This window comes from Neopelma chrysocephalum, unplaced genomic scaffold (assembly GCF_003984885.1).
Source record: "Neopelma chrysocephalum unplaced genomic scaffold, ASM398488v2 Primary Assembly neopelma1_232, whole genome shotgun sequence".
Taxonomy (NCBI): domain Eukaryota; kingdom Metazoa; phylum Chordata; class Aves; order Passeriformes; family Pipridae; genus Neopelma; species Neopelma chrysocephalum.
This window is the reverse complement of record NW_020897894.1, coordinates 314,147-331,398: the sequence shown is the minus strand read 5'-3', so window position 1 is coordinate 331,398 and position 17,252 is coordinate 314,147. Positions and strand designations below refer to the sequence as shown.

Below are 17,252 nucleotides of genomic sequence, written 5' to 3'. Positions count from 1 at the left end.
TTTGGGTGTCTGTGGATGGGTTTGGGGATGCTGGAGGAGGAGGAGGAAGGCTTAGGAGGCCATGGTGGCACCTGACACCCTCCAGGTGAGCCCCTGAGCCCTCCCCTCCCTGGGTTTTGGATCCCTGTGGATAGGTTAGGTATGCTAGAGGAGAAGGAAGGTTTATCCAAAAAACCAACCCCAACTGCAGCACTCCAATTCCAGGCATGAGCTGGAGAGACCCCAAGGGTTAAACCCCATTGCACAAGAGCCACAAGGAGGGAGGTTTGGAGCAGAAGGAGCTGCTGCAGCTCTGGGCAAAGCTGTTGTTTTCATCCTGCTCCAGGCTCAGGTTTCCCTGAGTTTGTCCTCGAGCAGTGACAGAGCATCCAGGAGGAGGCCCTGGAAAGGATTTCCCAGAAAAGCTGTGGCTGCCCCAGCCCTGGAAGTTGGACAGGGCTTGGAGTAACCTGGGCTAGGGGAAGGTGTCCCTGCCCATGACAGGGGGGGTAGAACAAGAAGATCTTTAGGATCCCCTCCCACCCAGGCCATTCTGGATCAATGACCCGTGGCACACACTGGGCTCATGAGCAGATTCCAACCAATTCAACCATTTTTCATGGCCAGAGAGGGGACCTGCAGCTCCCCAAGGGATTGGAAATCCAGCAGGAAGGATTCCCCTGCACCAACTGGTTCCTCCAGCTGCTTCCCCCCTGCAGATCCCAGAGAACACCCACGTCCCCGAGCACCGGCCTGGCTCTGTTGGCACAGCCCTGAGAGTCCAGCAGGGAACAAGACATTTTTTCCTTTAGCTGAGGCTGCTGGAATTCCAAACAGAAAAGGCCCTTATGCTGCCCCAGCTCCAGGAGCATAAAGCCCCAGTGTGCAGAACAGGGCAGGCTGTGTGTGCAGGGCTCCCAGACAGCCTCTTGCCATGGGAGCCGTGGCACAGATGGGTTTTCTTTTCCTGGAAACGGGCTCCCAGTTTGGACACTGAGAGATCTGATTGGATTTTTTAAGTTCTTTCCTCCTCCCCCTCTCCCCGCCCCCCACTGTCTCCCAAAGTTGTGCCATCAGGGTTTGAGTTTGTGAGTTAATTAAGTGACATTTCCCATGGGTTTGGTGGAACTGGGGGATGAAGAGGAGCAGGGAACTTCATCAGGAACTGGAGTGACAGGGCACACAGTGGCTTCCCACTGCCAGAGGAGGGTTAGGTGGCATGTTGGGATGAAATTCCTCCCCGTGAGGGTGGTGAGGACCTGGAAAGGATTTCCCAGAGAAGCTGTGACTCCTCCATCCCTGGAGGTGTCCGAGGTCAGGTTGGAGCAACCTGGGCTAGTGGAAGGTGTCCCTGCCCGTGGCAGGAGGAGGAACTGGGTGATTTTAAGGTCCCTTCCAACCCAAACCAGTCTGGGATTTTGTGATCTCTGAATCCTCCTCAACCCCAAGAGATGCTGCCCTTGGGTCAGCAGATCCTGTTAGTCCTGAGACTCCTCAAATTCCTTGTTCCCACTGGCATTTCCAGCATGGCTGTAGCTCTGCCTCCCCTCCTTGTGCAAGCAGAACCCCTGGCATTGCTCGTGGCCCTCCCAAGTGCCCAGATGTCACAAGGCAGATGTGGTTTGAATGCTGGGCACCCCTCCCAAAGGCACAGCCCCGATGACTTCCAAGAGCCCCGGGATGAACTCGTCAGGCTGGAATTAAAAACAAGGGGAGATTTAAACCAGCTCAGAAACAGGGAGAAAGATTTGCTGAATGTTGCTGAGATGTTTAGGGCGGGGAATATGGGACTGGGGTTAAAAATCTGGGTTGATCAGCCTGAGTTCACCGGCAAGATCCTCCTCCTGCACTGTGTGGGCTCTCTCGCTGACCTTCCCTGGAGGGAGAACCCCAAGTAACCCAGGTGTAAACATTCCTCAAAGAGCCCATTGAACCCCGAGGAGTGTGTGAGACGCCTTTTTTTGGTGCCTTTCTGCCCAGGAAACCTGGTACTGGCACGGGGACGTGAGCGCCGACAGCGTGGTCATGAGCGGGGTCAAGTGCTCAGGGACGGAGATGTCGCTGGCCCACTGCCGGCACGACGGAGCCCACGTGTCCTGCCCCAGGGGAGGGGGCAGGTTTGGAGCCGGGGTGTCCTGCTCAGAGAGTGAGTAACTCGGGTTTTATCCCACCTGGCCACTGGTGTCTGCCCCGAGATTCCCACAGGGAACGGGGCGACCTGTGTTGTACCTTGGATGTGGCAAATTTTTACACCAGGAGGAGCTGTGGCTGCTCCATCCCCTGGAAGTGTCCAAGGACAGGTTGGAGCAACTTGGGATGGTTGAAGGTGTCCCTTCCCATGGCAGGGAAGTGGGAATGAGATGAGCTTTAAGGTCAGCTGTTCACTATGGTGAATAGTTACACCCGCAGCTCTTCCTCCTCAAACTGCTGGAGGGCAGGGATGGGTGGGATACTGGGGAGGAATTCTTCCCTCTGGGGGTGGAGGAGCTGTGGCTGCCCCATCCTTGGAAGTGTCCAAGGCCAGGTTGGAGCAACCTGGGCTAGTGGAAGGTGTCCCTGCCCATGGCAGGGGGTGGCACTGGATGATTTTAAGGTCCCTTCCAACCCCAGCCCACGACAGGGGAGTGGGAATTAGATGAGCTTAAAGTCCTTTCCAACTCAAACCATTCTGTGATTCCGTGACTCAAACTGCTGCTGCCGAGGCTGAGGAGCACAGGGTGAGGAAGGGGCTGACCTTCACCTCTGACAGACACTCGTGGGGGTGGTTTTAGCCCGTTTAACCCCCTTCCTTCCCCCCAGCTGCCCCCGACCTGGTGCTGAACGCGGAGCTGGTGGAGCAGACGGCCTACCTGGAGGACAGGCCCATGTTCATGCTGCAGTGTGCCCTGGAGGAGAACTGCCTGGCCAGCTCTGCTGCCAACACCTCCATCACCTCGGGGTACCGGCGCCTGCTGCGCTTCTCCTCCCAGATCCACAACAACGGCCAGTCCGACTTCCGCCCCAAGAACGGCCGCCACGCCTGGGTCTGGCACGACTGCCACCGGTGGGTGCCTCAGCTGGGCTCTCCTGCCACCCCTTCCTGCTGCCCAAGGGGCTGTCCTGCTGTGGGAGCACGGGGAGGAGGTGCTGGGGCTGTGGGTGTGGAGCTGTGATGTGTGTCAGGGTCGCTGTCGCCCCCCGAGAGCAGGGACAGCACCTCGTTGAGAACTGGGATATAAACAAGGCAAGTGTGGAGCTTTCCTTGGCAGAGGTGTCTGGCCAAGAGCACTGTATCCGTGCCACATCCCTGGAAGTGTCCAAGGCCAGGTTGGAGCAACCATGGTCCCCTGGAAGGTGTCCCTGCCCATGCCAGGGGGTGGAACTGGATGAGCTTTAAGGTCCCTTCCAACCCAAACCAGTCTGGGATTCTGTGACCTCTGAATCCCCCTCAACACCAAGAGACGCTGCCCCTGGGTCAGCACATCCTGATACTCCTCAAATTGGATGAGCTTTGAGGTCCTTCCCAACCCAAACCATCCCATGATCCTGTGATACCTTCGTATGTACAGACAGGACCCATCTTTCCACACACCCACCACACGTAGAAAGGTGCAGCCACCTGAGCTGCTTCCCTCCCCTGGAAAAGGACCCCAAAAATCCTGTCAATTCTGCATTTTTGAATGCATCCCCACTCCACTAAACCAGCTGGGAGATGGTTTTGTGTTTATTTTTTGACCAACAGTAAATTCACCCCCATAAATGCATCACTTTTGAGGGGGAAATGAGAGTTTCAGCTGAACCAAGGGAGGAAAAGGAGCTGGAAGCCATCCAGATGCTTTGCTTGTGGAATGATGGCTGGTACAAGGTTGATTTTTCTCTCCTTTTGGGGTAAAAGGGAGCGAAGTGACTCAGTGCAGAGCTCCTGTCCTGCCCCTGGTGTAAGAAAATTCTCAAATCTAAGAGTTCTTTGTAGTCTTTATGAAGAGCTGAGCGAGGTGAGATGAGGATGAGGGGGCACTTGGAAGTGAGGTGAGACTGGGAAGGGCCGAGGGAAAGGCCACGAGCCGTCTGTGCTTCAAAAGTGGATTCTGTTCAGATGGAGGAGGATGAACTCAGTTCCTCTTCAGTCTTTCCAGTCTGTAAACAGCAGAATGCAAACACCCCTCGGGGTGGTTCAGACATAGTTCAGCATCTGAGTCAGACCTGAGAGCCTCCAGCTCTGAGCAGAGGCAGCCAAAATGTGCCCCAAATCCACAGCCCTGTGCCTCTGCTTTCCCTCCAGCACCGCGAGCTCCTGTTCAGTTGCCTTTGGATGTGGAAGCAGGACAAAAATGGGAAAGACTTGGAGCAGGGAGTGAAAAGTGATTCACTTCTGGCAGATGGGAATTTATGTGTTTTTGGTTTCTTTTCTAAGTCAGGGGAAAGGCAGGAGGAGGTAAAAAGGAAAAATTTCCTCCCCTTCCTTCCTCGCTCCTCCTTTATCTGTAAATCCACGTGCAATTATGATGATGGGAAGTTTTTAAGCCTTGATTATTTTTACAGCTGGAAAGGAGAGGATTTATGCACTTTTTTCCTCTTCTTTTTTTTTATTCTTTTTATTTTTTTTTTAAATTCTTAAGCAATTGGTTCTGATTTAGGGCCTGTCTGTGCCTTTGCCTCACTCAGAGCTGAACTGTGCAACTCCCAGAGCTGGGACAGATATTCCCAGAGCTGGGATAGGCATTCCCATAGTTGGGACAGACAATCCCATAGCTGGGATAGATATTCCAATAGCTGGGATAGGCATTCCCATAGTTGGGACAGACAATCCCATAGCTGGGATAGACAATCCCATACTAAGGACAGACAATCCCATAGCTGGGATAGACATTCCCATAGCTGGGATGGACATTCCCATAGCTGGGACGGACATTCCCATAGCTGGGATAGACATTCCCAGAGCTGGGACAGACATTCCCAGAGCTGGGACAGACATTCCCAGAGCTGGGATAGATATTCCAATAGCTGGGATAGACACTCCCAGAGCTGGGATAGATATTCCCAGAGCTGGGATAGACATTCCCATAGCTGGGATAGATATTCCCATAGCTGGGATGGGTGATGGTGCCACACAGGATTATCCCCAGGGGAACATTCCCAGGCTGCGGTTTCTCCCACTCCACTTCCCGCAGCCCTTTTGACCTGGTAATTAAAGGGCTGTTTTGCCTTTAATTCCCTTTGAATTTCATTCCTAAGGATAATTGTCCCTGTCTGTGACCCTCAGGCACTACCACAGCATGGAGGTTTTCACCCACTACGACCTCCTGAACCTCAATGGGACCAAGGTGGCCGAGGGACACAAGGCCAGTTTCTGCCTGGAGGACACGGAATGTGAAGCAGGTGTGTGCCAGAGCCCTGGGAGCCGGGAATTTATCCCTGTCCCCGGGGCTTCCAAGGGCTGAATGTGGCCTGGCAGGAGCCAGAAACCAGCCCTGAGGTGATGGGTGGGTGGGTGGATGGATGGAGGGAGGGATGGATGGATGGATGGATGGATGGGTGGATGGATGGATGAGTGGGTGGATGGATGGATGAGTGGGTGGATGGATGGATGGATGAAAGGATGGATGGAGGGATGTGTGGATGGATGGATGTGTGGATGGATGGATGGGTGGATGGATGAAGGGAGGGATGGATGGATGGATGGTCTCAATTCCCTCCTTCCCTACTCGGAGCTGTCCCAAAACCCAAACTGTGCCTTTTCTGACCCCTGTCAAGTGAGGAATTCCAAACTGTGCCTCCAGGTGATGAGGCTGGAAGGTGGCAGCTCCCTCTGTGTTAAATCTCATCCCAAACACTGCCCCCGTATCCCATCGCTGCCCACGGGGGAGTTGGGAACAACTTGGAATTCCTCAGGGAAAAACCCAGCTCGCCTTGCCATGGATGTAACACTTTGTTCCTTAAACTTTTTCTGGCTCAGATGTGCAAAAGCAGTACGAGTGTGCCAATTTTGGGGAGCAGGGGATCACCGTGGGCTGCTGGGATGTGTACAGGCATGACATCGACTGCCAGTGGATCGACATCACCGACGTCCCACCCGGAGATTACCTTTTCCAGGTGAGGAAAAAGAGGGGTTGGGGGCACTCCTGTCGCTTTTATCTTACCCAGTCCCCATTTGGGGACTGAACACTCCCATTTTTTGACCAAAAATTCCCATTTTAGGTCCAAAAATGCCCATTTTGGGGCTAAAAGTTCCCATTTTAGTCCAAAAACCCCCCATTTATAGACCAAAAATACCAGGTTTGGGCTGAAAATTCCCATTTTTTAACCAAACCCCCCCATTTTGGGTCCAAAAATGCCCATTTTAGGTCCAAAAATACCCAGTTTGAGACAAAAAATACCCATTTTTGGACCGAAAATATCGATTTTGGGTCTAAAAAATCAATTTTAGGTCCTAAAATGCCCATTTTAGAGCCAAAAATACCCATTTTGAGACAAAAAATACCCATTTTTTTCCACTGCCAGAGGGTTAGACGGGATATTGGGAAGGAATTCTTCCCTGGGAGGGTGGGGAGGGGCTGGGGTGGAATTCCCAGAGAAGCTGTGGCTGCCCCTGGATCCCTGGAAGTGTCCAAGGCGAGGTTGGAGCACCCTGGGCTAGTGGAAGGTGTCCCTGCCCATGGCAGGAGGTGGAATGGGATGAGCTTTAACATCCCTTCCATTCCAAACCATCCTGGATTCCGTGTCTGACCTGCTTTAATCGAGCAGTTCCCATTTCCCCACCTAGTGAATGATTTTTTTTCCCGTTGTAAAAAACTCAGTTTGTTACAAACCAGCTGATCCTGTGACCCCTCCAGCCCTCCTTTTTTAAACAACCTCCCCCTGTGCTTCTCCCCTCCCTCCCCAGGTCGTCATCAACCCCAACTACGAAGTGGCTGAGTCGGATTATTCCAACAACGTGATGAAGTGTCGGAGCCGCTACGACGGGCAGCGCATCTGGATGTACAGCTGCCACATAGGTGAGAGCCTGCTGGCCTTGGGCTGGGCTTAAACCCCTCAGCTCGGGCCTAACAGGGATAAAGATGCTCCAGCTGGATGAGGAAATGAGTGGTTTTGCCTCCCAGAAAAGCTCTGGTGCCTGTGTGGGCCCGGCTTGGCAAACACCTTCTTCCCAGACTCAAACTCTTTGGCACTGAACCTCTTCAGACCCCAAAGCCTGTCCCCTCTTGAAAAAAGAAATAAGAATAGGTGGAGCTCAATCCAGGCATTAAACTGCTCTGCTGTTGCTGGAATATCAGGGGAAACTCTGTGTTCTCTTAGAATAATATAAAACATTGTCATTCAGAATTTTTGCTTTGGAAATATCAAAGCCAAACTGGTTTAAATGTGTCACTTATCAAGACCATTTTAAAATGGAAATAGTCCATTATCAAGACCATTTTAAAATGGAAATAGTCCATTATCAAGACCATTTTAAAATGGAAGTAAGTTGGGGGCTTTGTAAGATAAGAGTGTTTTTAACACCGGCTGTTCCAGTTACGGTAAAATTCAATTAAAATTCAAATTAATTAGCCCAGGAGAGTCTCTGAGCCCCTCCCTTCCCCAGCAGGTTCTGCTGTTCTCTGCCTGCTCTTTGTGCCCTGAGCTGCCTCTGCCCCTCCCCTGCTCACCCTGTGCCCCCTTTGTGCCCCCTCTGTGCCCTCCCAGGTGGTTCTTTCAGCGAGGAAACGGAGCAGAAGTTTGACCACTTCAGCGGACTCACAAATAACAGAGTGGCCACCCGGTAATGGGACCCCCCACACACACTATTTAAAGAAGGCAGGACTCCTGCCTCGCTCCTTCCCAAACCACTGCACCACCAGGAAATCAAGGAAAACGCTCCAGCTCCGAATCTCCAGGTGAATTCTCTCCCGCAGACGCCTTCGCTCCCCTGCACCTCCTGCGGCCCCGGAGCTCCAAACCCTCCCTGGCTCCGTGTCCTCCTCATTCCAACCTCCTCCAAAGGTTCCTCCCTGCACTGTGTGTCCCCTCACAGCCGTTTGGGCGCCAACAACCCCAAAAAGTGGCTTCACCCTTCGCTCTCCAGGCCTTCATTTGGCATCTTTAAGCTCTTTTCCACGCACCGAACGTTTGTGCTGCTGCTTCTTGCACAGCTCCTCCTCCTCCTCCTCAGACTCCAGCTCAGCAAAGAAATACAAGGAAAGGAAAATGAAAAAAAAAAAAACCAACCACACACACACAAAAAAAAAAAGAAAAAAGAAAAAAAAAAGGAGCAGCTTTTTTTTTTCCGAGCAGAACAGTGTAAAGCATAATTTAATTCCGCAGCAAAACTCTCGGGTCCAACAGTCGGCTCCCAGCGACCTCTGGAAGAGGAGCAGAACAGATTCCAAGATTCCCAACAGCCCATTGGAGCTCCCTGGAGCTCCTCCACCCGCCTCAGACACCCAGAACTTTGCAGATTCCTGGTGATGAGGCCGCTGGACCGGGAATTCCCATCCCAACATCCACCCCATAAATTCCACACCCGCCCAGCTCTCGCCTCCCAGGCTGGACATCATTCCCTGTCTTCTCTTTTTCCAAGGATGAATTAGTTTTAAGGCATCGTCTCCTGGCTGTTCCTTACAGAGGGAATTCCTGGCTCTCATCCCCAGGGATCTGCACCTGCCCCACTGGAAATTCATGGTGCTACCCCCGTGCTCCTCTGTTTGTTTGAGGACACACCTCGCTACACATCTCACTTGAATAAAAACCTTTTGACCCAGAAAAAAAAACACAAAAAAACCCATTTAAATACCACTTGTGGTGGATTTCTACTCTGTGAAAGCTCACAATTCCTGGTACTTTAGGGTTGGTTGTGGGGGTTTTTTTTCCCCTCTGTATGGAAGACTTCTACAAGCAGCTGAATTTTAGAGGTGACCAGGGGATTAATCCAACTCGTGCTCCCCAAAACCTACCTCAAAGGGGTGTTGTGAGGCTCAAAGGCTGCAGAATTATCCTGCTGAGGCCATTTATCACCTGGCAAAGGTTTTGTTTTTTTTAGCCTCCTCTTAAGTTGGAAAACTCCCATCTTTTCCCTCAAGATCTGGAGCACGAGCAGAGCCAAAGGGTTTTCCAGCACCTTAAAACCAGGCTCTGGGCCAAGCAGAACAGGGAAGTTCTGCTTTTCCTTTTCCTAAGGAGCACGTGGCAACTTTTCCTTGCTTAACAGGGCAACTTCAGGCTGTGTAAATATGGAAAAAAAAAAAAAACCCTTGAACTCACCTGGCAGTTTTATGGGATATCTCAACAACAACATTACAACAAGGTATAAACGTGGAACAGCTTTTTTGAACTCCTGTTCTTACCCCCAGCTGGAATTCTGGCCAACAAAACACAATTCCCTTACTCTTAATGAATTATTTTTTTTGTTTTGGTTTGGTTTGTTTTTTTTCTCCAAACCCAGAGGAGGCTTTTCTGGAAAACCCCTTCATTTCATTCCTGCAGGTGAGCAATTGGGGCTCGGAAACAAAAAGTCTCCAAAAATCCCACGAACACTAAACTCCCCCTCCTTCCCAACTTCCAAAGGATGGTGCTGATCCCAAGGAGAACCCCCCCGTGGTACCTCCCTGCTCCACATGCAGTTGGACAGCACAGCTCATGCTCATCTTTACAGCAGGGGATTTTTTTGGGGGGGGGGTGTGGATGGACAGGGAGGGGGGAGCCGAGGTGGGTTTTTCTTTTATTCCTGCTGCTCCGAGGTTTCCGGCTGGAAAACTTCAGTTCCTGAGCCTTCCTGCTGCCTGTGCCTCCAGCCCAGGGCGTGGGACACGAGTCTCCTGGCCACGGCCGTGTCCGTCTGGGGCCGTTCCTTCCCGAGGTGAAGGAGTTCTGGGAAAAAAACAGGGAGAAAAACCCCCTCAGCTGGGTGCTGTCCCTGTTCCCTCGGCTCCTCCGCAGCAAATCCATCTCTTCCCTGCCCCTTTGGAATGACACAACTCCACATATTCCAGATGGAAACTCTATATGAAGTTATTTGGCCACAATAAAGCTCCAGGTCTTTTTTTTATTATTATTATTACTATTATTATTGTGGGAGAAAATTGTTCTCCCCCCTTCTCGTCCAGGAAGTGCTTATCCCAACCATTCCGGGCAAAATTCATCCCTGTCTCCAGCCCCAGTTTATCCCTGCACAGCAAAGTTGGATTTTTTTATTTCAACTAAGCAAAGTTGGATTTTTGTTTCAACTAATTAAAGGCAGCAGCCTAAATCCTCAGAAACCAGGAAAAAAGGAAGAATCCTTTCTAAATCCTTAGAAACCAGGAAAAAAAGGAAAATCCTCAGAAACTAGGAAAAAAGGAAGAATAATTTCTAAATCCTCAGAAACCAGGAAAAAAGGAAGAATCCCTTTCTAAATCCTTACAAACCAGGAAAAAAGGAAGAATCCCTTTTTAAATCCTCAGAAACCAGGAAAAAAAGGAAGAATCTTTCCTAAATCCTCAGAAACCAGGAAAAAGGAAAATCCTCAGAAACCAGGAAAAAAGAAGAATCCTTTCTAAATCCTTAGAAACCAGGAAAAGAGGGAGAATTCCCTTCTAAATCCTCAGAAACCAGGAAAAAAGGAAGAATCCTTCCTAAATCCTCAGAAATTAGGAAAAAAAGGAAAAGCCTCAGAAACTAGGAAAAAAGGAAGAAAAATTTCTAAATCCTCAGAAACCAGGAAGAAAAGGAAGAATCCCTTTCTAAATCCTCAGAAACCAGGGAAAAAAATAATCTGCATTTTAAATAATATCTCGATATTCCAGCTGCTTTGGGACATCCATTTTCTGGGAGACACCTGACCTGTTACAAATGGAAGGGGTGAATATTCCAAACTTTGACCAGGAATCCGGATTTGGGAATTACCTAATCCTTTATCAGCAGCTGTTATTATCCAGACAGCAAGGGGGCCTTGGGGGTTTTTTTTAAGTTTCACTAATAAAGTTTAAAAAAAAAACGAAAAAGAGACACTGTCAGCTGATAAAAATCCAAATTTCTACGTGGAAAAATTCAATTTAAAGGGAATGCAAAGGGAATTTCTAACGTTCCCCAGGAGGAGTTTATAGCCTGATTCACAATGAAGGGGAGACAGCAAAGAAATCTCATTTTTGGACGTGTCCTTTGACTCCAGGAGTTCTTAAAAACTCAGGAACTTGTGGCTTTTTAGAGCATTAATATTGGGATTGTTTCCACTGCAGTGAACTGGCAAATAACAGGAGTTGGACATTGCAAGTCTCTGCTGCTAAAAAAGGTTCCTGGCATTTCTTTCCTGCGGATAGAACTGATCACAATCTGATTTTTGAGGGGTTGAAATCAGTAAAACAATTTAATGGCTCAGCTTCACCAGATTTTGGTTTCCTTCACCTGGTACTGAATAAAATGATTCCGACCACGAGGTGGGACTTGGTTTGTCTCAACTGGGCAGGGGAAGCAAGGAATGTGATCTTAAATAAAATAGGATGTTAAACAGAGTAAATAGAAAATGTAATGTTAATTTTAGAAGGGAAAAAGGTAGCTTAAAAAAAGGTGAAGTAAAGAAAAAAAGGGGGAAAGGGGAAAAAGAAAAAGGGAAAAAAGTGAAAAATGAAAAAAGGAAAGTAATAAAGGAAAATAATAAAGGAAAACAATAAAGGAAAATAATTAATAAAGGAAAATAAAGGAAAAATGAAAAATAAAGGAAAATAAAGGAAAAATATAAAATAAAGGAAAATAAAGGAAAAATATAAAATAAAGGAAAATAAAGGAAAAATATAAAATAAAGGAAAATAAAGGAAAAATATAAAATAAAGGAAAAGTTAAAATGTAAAAGAAAGTAAAATAAAGGAAAAATGTAAAATAAAGTAAAAACCTAAAATAAAGTAAAAATGTAAAATAAGGTAAAATGAAGAAAAATGAAAAAAAATGAAAAAAATTAAGTAAAATAAAGTAAAATTAAAGTAAAAGTGTAAAAGAAAGTAAAAATGTAAAAGAAAGTAAAATGAAGTAAAATAAAGTAAAAACCTAAAATGAAGTAAAAATGTAAATTAAAATGAAGAAAAATAAAGTAAAATTAAACTAAAAATGTAAAAGAAAGTAAAATGAAGTAAAATAGAGCAAACACATAAAATAAAGTAAAAGCAAAATAAAGTAAAATAAAGTAAAAAAGGAAAAAAGTAAAAAGAAGTAAAAAAAAGTTGGAAAAAAATAAAAAAAGTACAAAATGTAAATAATGTAAAAAAAGGTAAAAAAATTTTTAAAAAAACCATAAAAATATAACCAAAAAAATTTTAAAAAACCCTAAAAATAACAAAAAAATTAACACGAAAATTATCATTAAAAAATTAAAAAGAACATAGCAACATTAGCTAAAAAAAGAAATAATGTGAATTTTGAAACCTTGTCTTACTTGGTCGCTGCAGGGCCCTGAGCTTGGACTGTTTGCTGGCGTGGATCAGGGGCCGGATCTTCAAACAGGGATAACGTCGGCCCAGGGCTTGAGATGCTGCAAAAACCATCAAAAAATCAGAATATGATACAAAACCACCCCAGAAAATATCAATACATTCTTTTAAAAGGCTTTTGTTGTTAGTAGATGAATCCCAGGAAAAGCCCAGGAGCTGTTGGGATCCACGTGTGCTGGGTGGGAACCTCTCTGACCTCAGGGTGGGGGGTTTGTCCCCAAAAAAGGGCAGTTTTCCCAGAATTTTGGTGCCACCGCACGCCCTGGGAGGTTCCTGAGTGTTTGGAGGGATTTTGTCCAGTTACAGGAGGAAAAAAAACGATGGAAAATCATTAATTTCCACGAGAGCAGCACAGAGGTGTCCTGATTATTATCCAAGGCAAGGCAGAGTTTCCACACACCACCACAGCAATTCCAGCTTCCCAAAGCTCAAAATCCTTCCCAGTTGGAAGAAAACAGGAAAGAAAACACCCCAGCAGCTCCGGGGGTCCCCCAATCCCACCCCCAAATACCTGTGGAAAGGCTGGAGAAGATTCCCAGGGCGTGTGTATCGTCCACCCACTGGATTTTGAAACCACTCTCGCTGAAAAGGCAACAGAATATTAATTAATATAGAGAAAAATAAACCCACAATAAACCCCAGCAGCCCCCCTGGAGCTACCAGGGATATTTAGTAATTTTAATTATTTATTTATTAGTATTTAGCATTTATTGGATTTATTTTCACGGAGGCAGCTGGTGCTTTTTGAAGCATTATCCCCATTTTAAATGAGGGAAGGAAAAGAAGGAAGAGAGCACATTAAAAGTGCCCCTTTCAAGATCACAAAACTCCTTTTTCCTCTTAAAAAAAAAAAACAAACCCTGGCCAAAATCAACCTCAATTTCAAGGGCTGTGTCTTGCAGCACAAAAATATTGTCATTTATGAAGGGCTTTGCAAACACCCTCCTGACTGCTCAGAAACAACAATAAAAAGGAAATTATTGATAAAAGTGGGTTACAAAGCTCGGGGTGAAGAGACTGATGGGAAAATCCAATTAAGTCAGGGGAAAATGGGAGTTTGGGAGCAGGTGACTGCTCAGGTGGGATCCCCCCAGTTTTCAGCTCATTTTCTTTTTTGCCCCAATGATCTGCTGAGTGCAGCTCTGGATGTTACTCCATTTTTTTATTTTCTTAAGAATTGTCCTTTAAAACCAAAATTCTATTTTTGGTTTATCCTTTCATGAATTTACACCAACGCTTCACTCCCAGCAAGTGGAAAAACTACAAACAGAATTAAATGTAATTCAGGGGGTTTAATCTCAGGGATCCCCAGTGAACGTTCACATCTAATCCACTCGTTATCCAGAGGGAGGAGGAGGATGGAGAGAAAAAAACAGGGAGAGGGGCCTTTATCCACCTGGCAGGAGTGAGAGGGACTCAGAGCTGGACTCAACCCCGTTATCACTGAACTTTGTCCTGCTCCTGCCACTGCTCCAACCTCACTCCAGGTATTTACCCAACAAATCTTATCTCCAAGAGCAGGATCGAGCCCTTTTCCTTGCAAACACTGAGGGAAGAACCTCCCTTCACTCAGGAAGCTCCTAAAATCACCTGAAGAGTTTGGCTGGAGCCAGGAGGAGCCTGGATGTGTGTGTGACAGAGCCCTGGAGGACCAGCTGGGTCTGTATAATTCTGTATAATTTTAAAAAATTAAAGGAAAAGCCTCCTTTGAGGCTCGGAAACGGTGTAAGACATGAAGGTGAAACTAAAACTCGGGGTTAACCCGGTTCTGTTGCAGATTCCGACCTGGATGCTGCTCCCTGAGCTCAGGGAGGTACTCACTGGAAATCTGAGAACATTTCCATCAGATCCTCCGTTTTCAGGGACGAGGGGAAGTCGTAGATCTCGGTGACGTGGCCGAAATCCCCCTCGCTGACCTGGGCCTCGCCGTAGCTGGAATAGTCCACGCTGATCCTCTCGATGCTGATGTCCTTCACCGTCAGATTCCCCATGATCTGAGGAGATTCAGGAGGAATAATCACCAAATAGGGTGATTATTAAATTAAATTAAAACCTCGGGGTTTCCCTTCCAAGCACAGCCCTCCCCTGGGTTGTTGCAAACCGGGGCAGGCCCAGCACAGGGACATTCCCAGCACAGGGACCCTCCTCCCACGGGACATTCCCTCCCCTCAGCCACTGGTTTTCCCCCAAAATTTGCCCTCCCCGCTGCCAAACTCTACCTCTGCCAAGAGCTCTGCAGTGCAGTCGTCCTCCAGGCTGCTCTGCTCCTGCCTGCTCCCCCTCTCCTCCTGCAGCTCCCTCCACGGCGCATCGGCCACATCCGAGGGCTCCTTGTCCTCCTCCTCCTCCTCTTCCAGCGGCACCTTCCCACTGCAGCTCCGCCCCGGAGCATCCCCCCAGTGCTCCCCCTGCTCCTCAGGAGCTGATGGGTCACCCCCAACACCCAGTTGAGGCACAGCCAGAGGCTCACTCTGCGCTTCCAGGGGGTTCTGCTCCGCGCTTGGGCGCTCCCGATCTCGGCTTTCCAGCGTGGAGGAATTCCCGGAGACCTTGCCCTGCTCTGTAGGTGCTGGCAGGTTCCTGCTACTCTCCGGGCTCTTGGCAGCAGCACTGCTCTTATCTTGGTTTTCCAGCACCACAGCTGGGTCTGGACAGGAGCTGCCCCCACGGCTTTCCAGCAGGGAGGTTTTCCCACCCTCCAACACTCCGGAATCCCGGTTGGTTTGGTCTCCGTCTCGCAGGAATTTGCTGCCTTCTGCTACAACAGTGTCATCACGGCTCAGATCTTGCTCTTCTGCCTCAGAAGGTGGGTGTTTACTGTGCCCAGAAGAAAGGGAATCACAACAGTCTTTATCCCGACTTTCCTGCTTGGAGGAATCGTTGCTATTCCCTAAGGATGGGACGTCTGTACCGCACGGAGGACGCTCAGCGTGGGGGTCAGCGTCAGTTTTTCCCGAAAAACTTCCTTCACCGGGCTCCTGCTGCTTTCCAAGAGCCACAGGGACACCCCCTGGGCCTTCTCCAGGCTTGCCCAGCTCCTCCCGGGCGTCCCCCGTGGAATTTTTGGGGTAGATTTCATCTCCCTGCGCCGCGTCCCCTCCGGCTTCTCCGGGGCCGTCCCGCTCCCTCCAATTCGCCTTCTTCCTCGCCACCTTGGGCACGTACAGGGCTTTGTCTGGCTTCCTCCTGGGGGGCCTGGTGATCCTGCCAGAGCCCACACAGGCCCGGGAGGTGTCCCCGTGGGTGTCCCCCCCGTGCCTGGGCCGGGCCCCCCGGCCCCCTCGGCCCCAGGGCTGCACGGGGCGGTGGGGCCGGGCCGGGGTGGGGCCGGGCTTTGGGTCGCTGGTCTCGCTGGGCAGCCTGGGAGCAAAGGGAATGGGGAGATGTGAGCGAGGGGAACACGGAATAACACCCAGGGGATGTGGTGTTGGCAAGGGGAAAAGGAGGAAAAGCAGAGAATCCAAGGTGGAAGTCGGCACATGGGGAAAAGTGCTGCTCGTTCTGTCAGGACTGGAAGATGCTGTTGGTAAAGGAGACCCCACGGAGAAACACCATGGAAATTTTGGGATCCATCCAAGGGCTGGAGCCCCCTCTGCTCTAGAGCCAGGCTGGGAGAGCTGGGGGGGTTCACCTGGAGAAGGCTCCAGGGAGACCTGAGAGCCCCTTCCAGGGCCTGAAGGGGCTCCAAGAGCTGGAGAGGGACTTGGGACAGGGGATGGAGGGACAGGACACAGGGAATGGCTTCAAACTGCCCAGAGAGCAGGGATAGATGGGATATCGGGAAGGAATTGTTGGCTGTGAGGGCAGTGAGGGGCTGGGATGGAATTCCCAGAGGAGCTGTGGCTGCCCCATCCCTGAAAGTCTCCAAGGCCAGGCTGGACAGGGCTTGGAGCAACCTGGGCTAGTGGAAGGTGTCCCTGCCCATGGATGGAACTGGATGAGCTTTAAGGTCCCTTCCAACCCAAACCATTCCAGGATTCCAGGATTCCTGTAAGCTTCCACAAAGCCCCCACGACCACAGGAGAGGCAGCACCACCCCAACCCCACCAACCTCACAGCTGAGTGGCAGATGACCGTCCTCCTCCTCCAACCTTCCCCCACCGAGAAGCTGCTCAACAAATCCATGTTCTCCACGGTCCGATGGATCAGGTACCGGAGGCGACTGGACAGAGGGGGGAACAGGAGCACCCTGGAAAGACAGAGAGGGCTCAGGGCACCAGTAACTTGCAGGAGGGAAAAGGATGGAAACTAAGCAAAAATTTAACCACCTCTCTCCCAAGTCATTCCCAGTCCAGAGCTTAAATCGGAGCCCAAAAGCCAAGCAGGACTTTATGAAAAGAGCCCAAATCCCTTCTCTATCCCAGATGTGGAGCCAGACACACTTTCTTTGCGTGCAGCACTGGAGCACGGGGCAGCTGGGAATGCCTGATCCCAGGTCCTGGCCTATATCCACGGGGGAAAGGCTGGGAAGCACGAGCAGAATGCTGCTACTGGTCCCATTCCTCCCACTCCGAGTGTGCTCCAAACAACCAGCAGCAAAACATGAATGGATAAATCAACAACTCAATTTCCCTGCATCCAGGAGGTTTTTTCCCACTTCAGTTTCCTTCCCGAGTGTTTGACAACTGCCCAAGTGACTTCCCTGCCAAAGGTTTATAAAACAAAAGCAGGGAAACAAATATTTAAAGGTCATCCCAAGCTGGCAGGGAGCTGAACTGAGCAATGCCACCCCTGCTCCTGCCCAGCACCCTCTTTTTGGCCACCTCAAGGGCTTCAAAGGTCACTGGCTCAGGGGGTAGGTCGGGGTAAGTGCAGGGTGTAAAAGCCACCAGTGGGAACAGAGGAGGGCACATGGCAGATCCT

General features: G+C 49.4%; 2 protein-coding genes across 3 annotated transcripts in view; one reads left to right on the top strand and one right to left on the bottom strand.

Moving 5' to 3' along the window:
* The window catches only part of LOXL2 (lysyl oxidase like 2), a 47,571-nt gene extending 39,439 nt beyond the window's left edge, over positions 1-8,132 (top strand). The window contains exons 9-15 of one of the 2 annotated variants that reach the window (XR_003537330.1): positions 1,960-2,125; positions 2,779-3,022; positions 5,222-5,337; positions 5,915-6,051; positions 6,842-6,953; positions 7,642-7,832; positions 7,970-8,132. Coding sequence is in view for 1 of the 2 variants with exons in the window: in XM_027703480.1 (XP_027559281.1) it covers positions 1,960-2,125; positions 2,779-3,022; positions 5,222-5,337; positions 5,915-6,051; positions 6,842-6,953; positions 7,642-7,721 (855 nt within the window). In the remaining variant the exon portion in view is untranslated. Of the gene's footprint in view, positions 1-1,959; positions 2,126-2,778; positions 3,023-5,221; positions 5,338-5,914; positions 6,052-6,841; positions 6,954-7,641 lie in introns of both variants that reach the window. The other variant, XM_027703480.1, reaches the window with a different exon arrangement.
* Positions 8,133-8,229: 97 nt separating this feature from the next.
* Positions 8,230-17,252, bottom strand: part of R3HCC1 (R3H domain and coiled-coil containing 1) — a 16,333-nt gene continuing 7,310 nt past the window's right edge. The window contains exons 2-7 of the mRNA XM_027703518.1: positions 16,441-16,612; positions 14,609-15,749; positions 14,211-14,383; positions 12,901-12,971; positions 12,335-12,430; positions 8,230-9,801 (exon numbers count right to left, since the gene is read on the bottom strand). Of these exons, the coding sequence (XP_027559319.1) occupies positions 9,653-9,801; positions 12,335-12,430; positions 12,901-12,971; positions 14,211-14,383; positions 14,609-15,749; positions 16,441-16,612 (1,802 nt within the window). The 3' untranslated portion in view covers positions 8,230-9,652. The remainder of the gene's footprint in view (positions 9,802-12,334; positions 12,431-12,900; positions 12,972-14,210; positions 14,384-14,608; positions 15,750-16,440; positions 16,613-17,252) is intronic.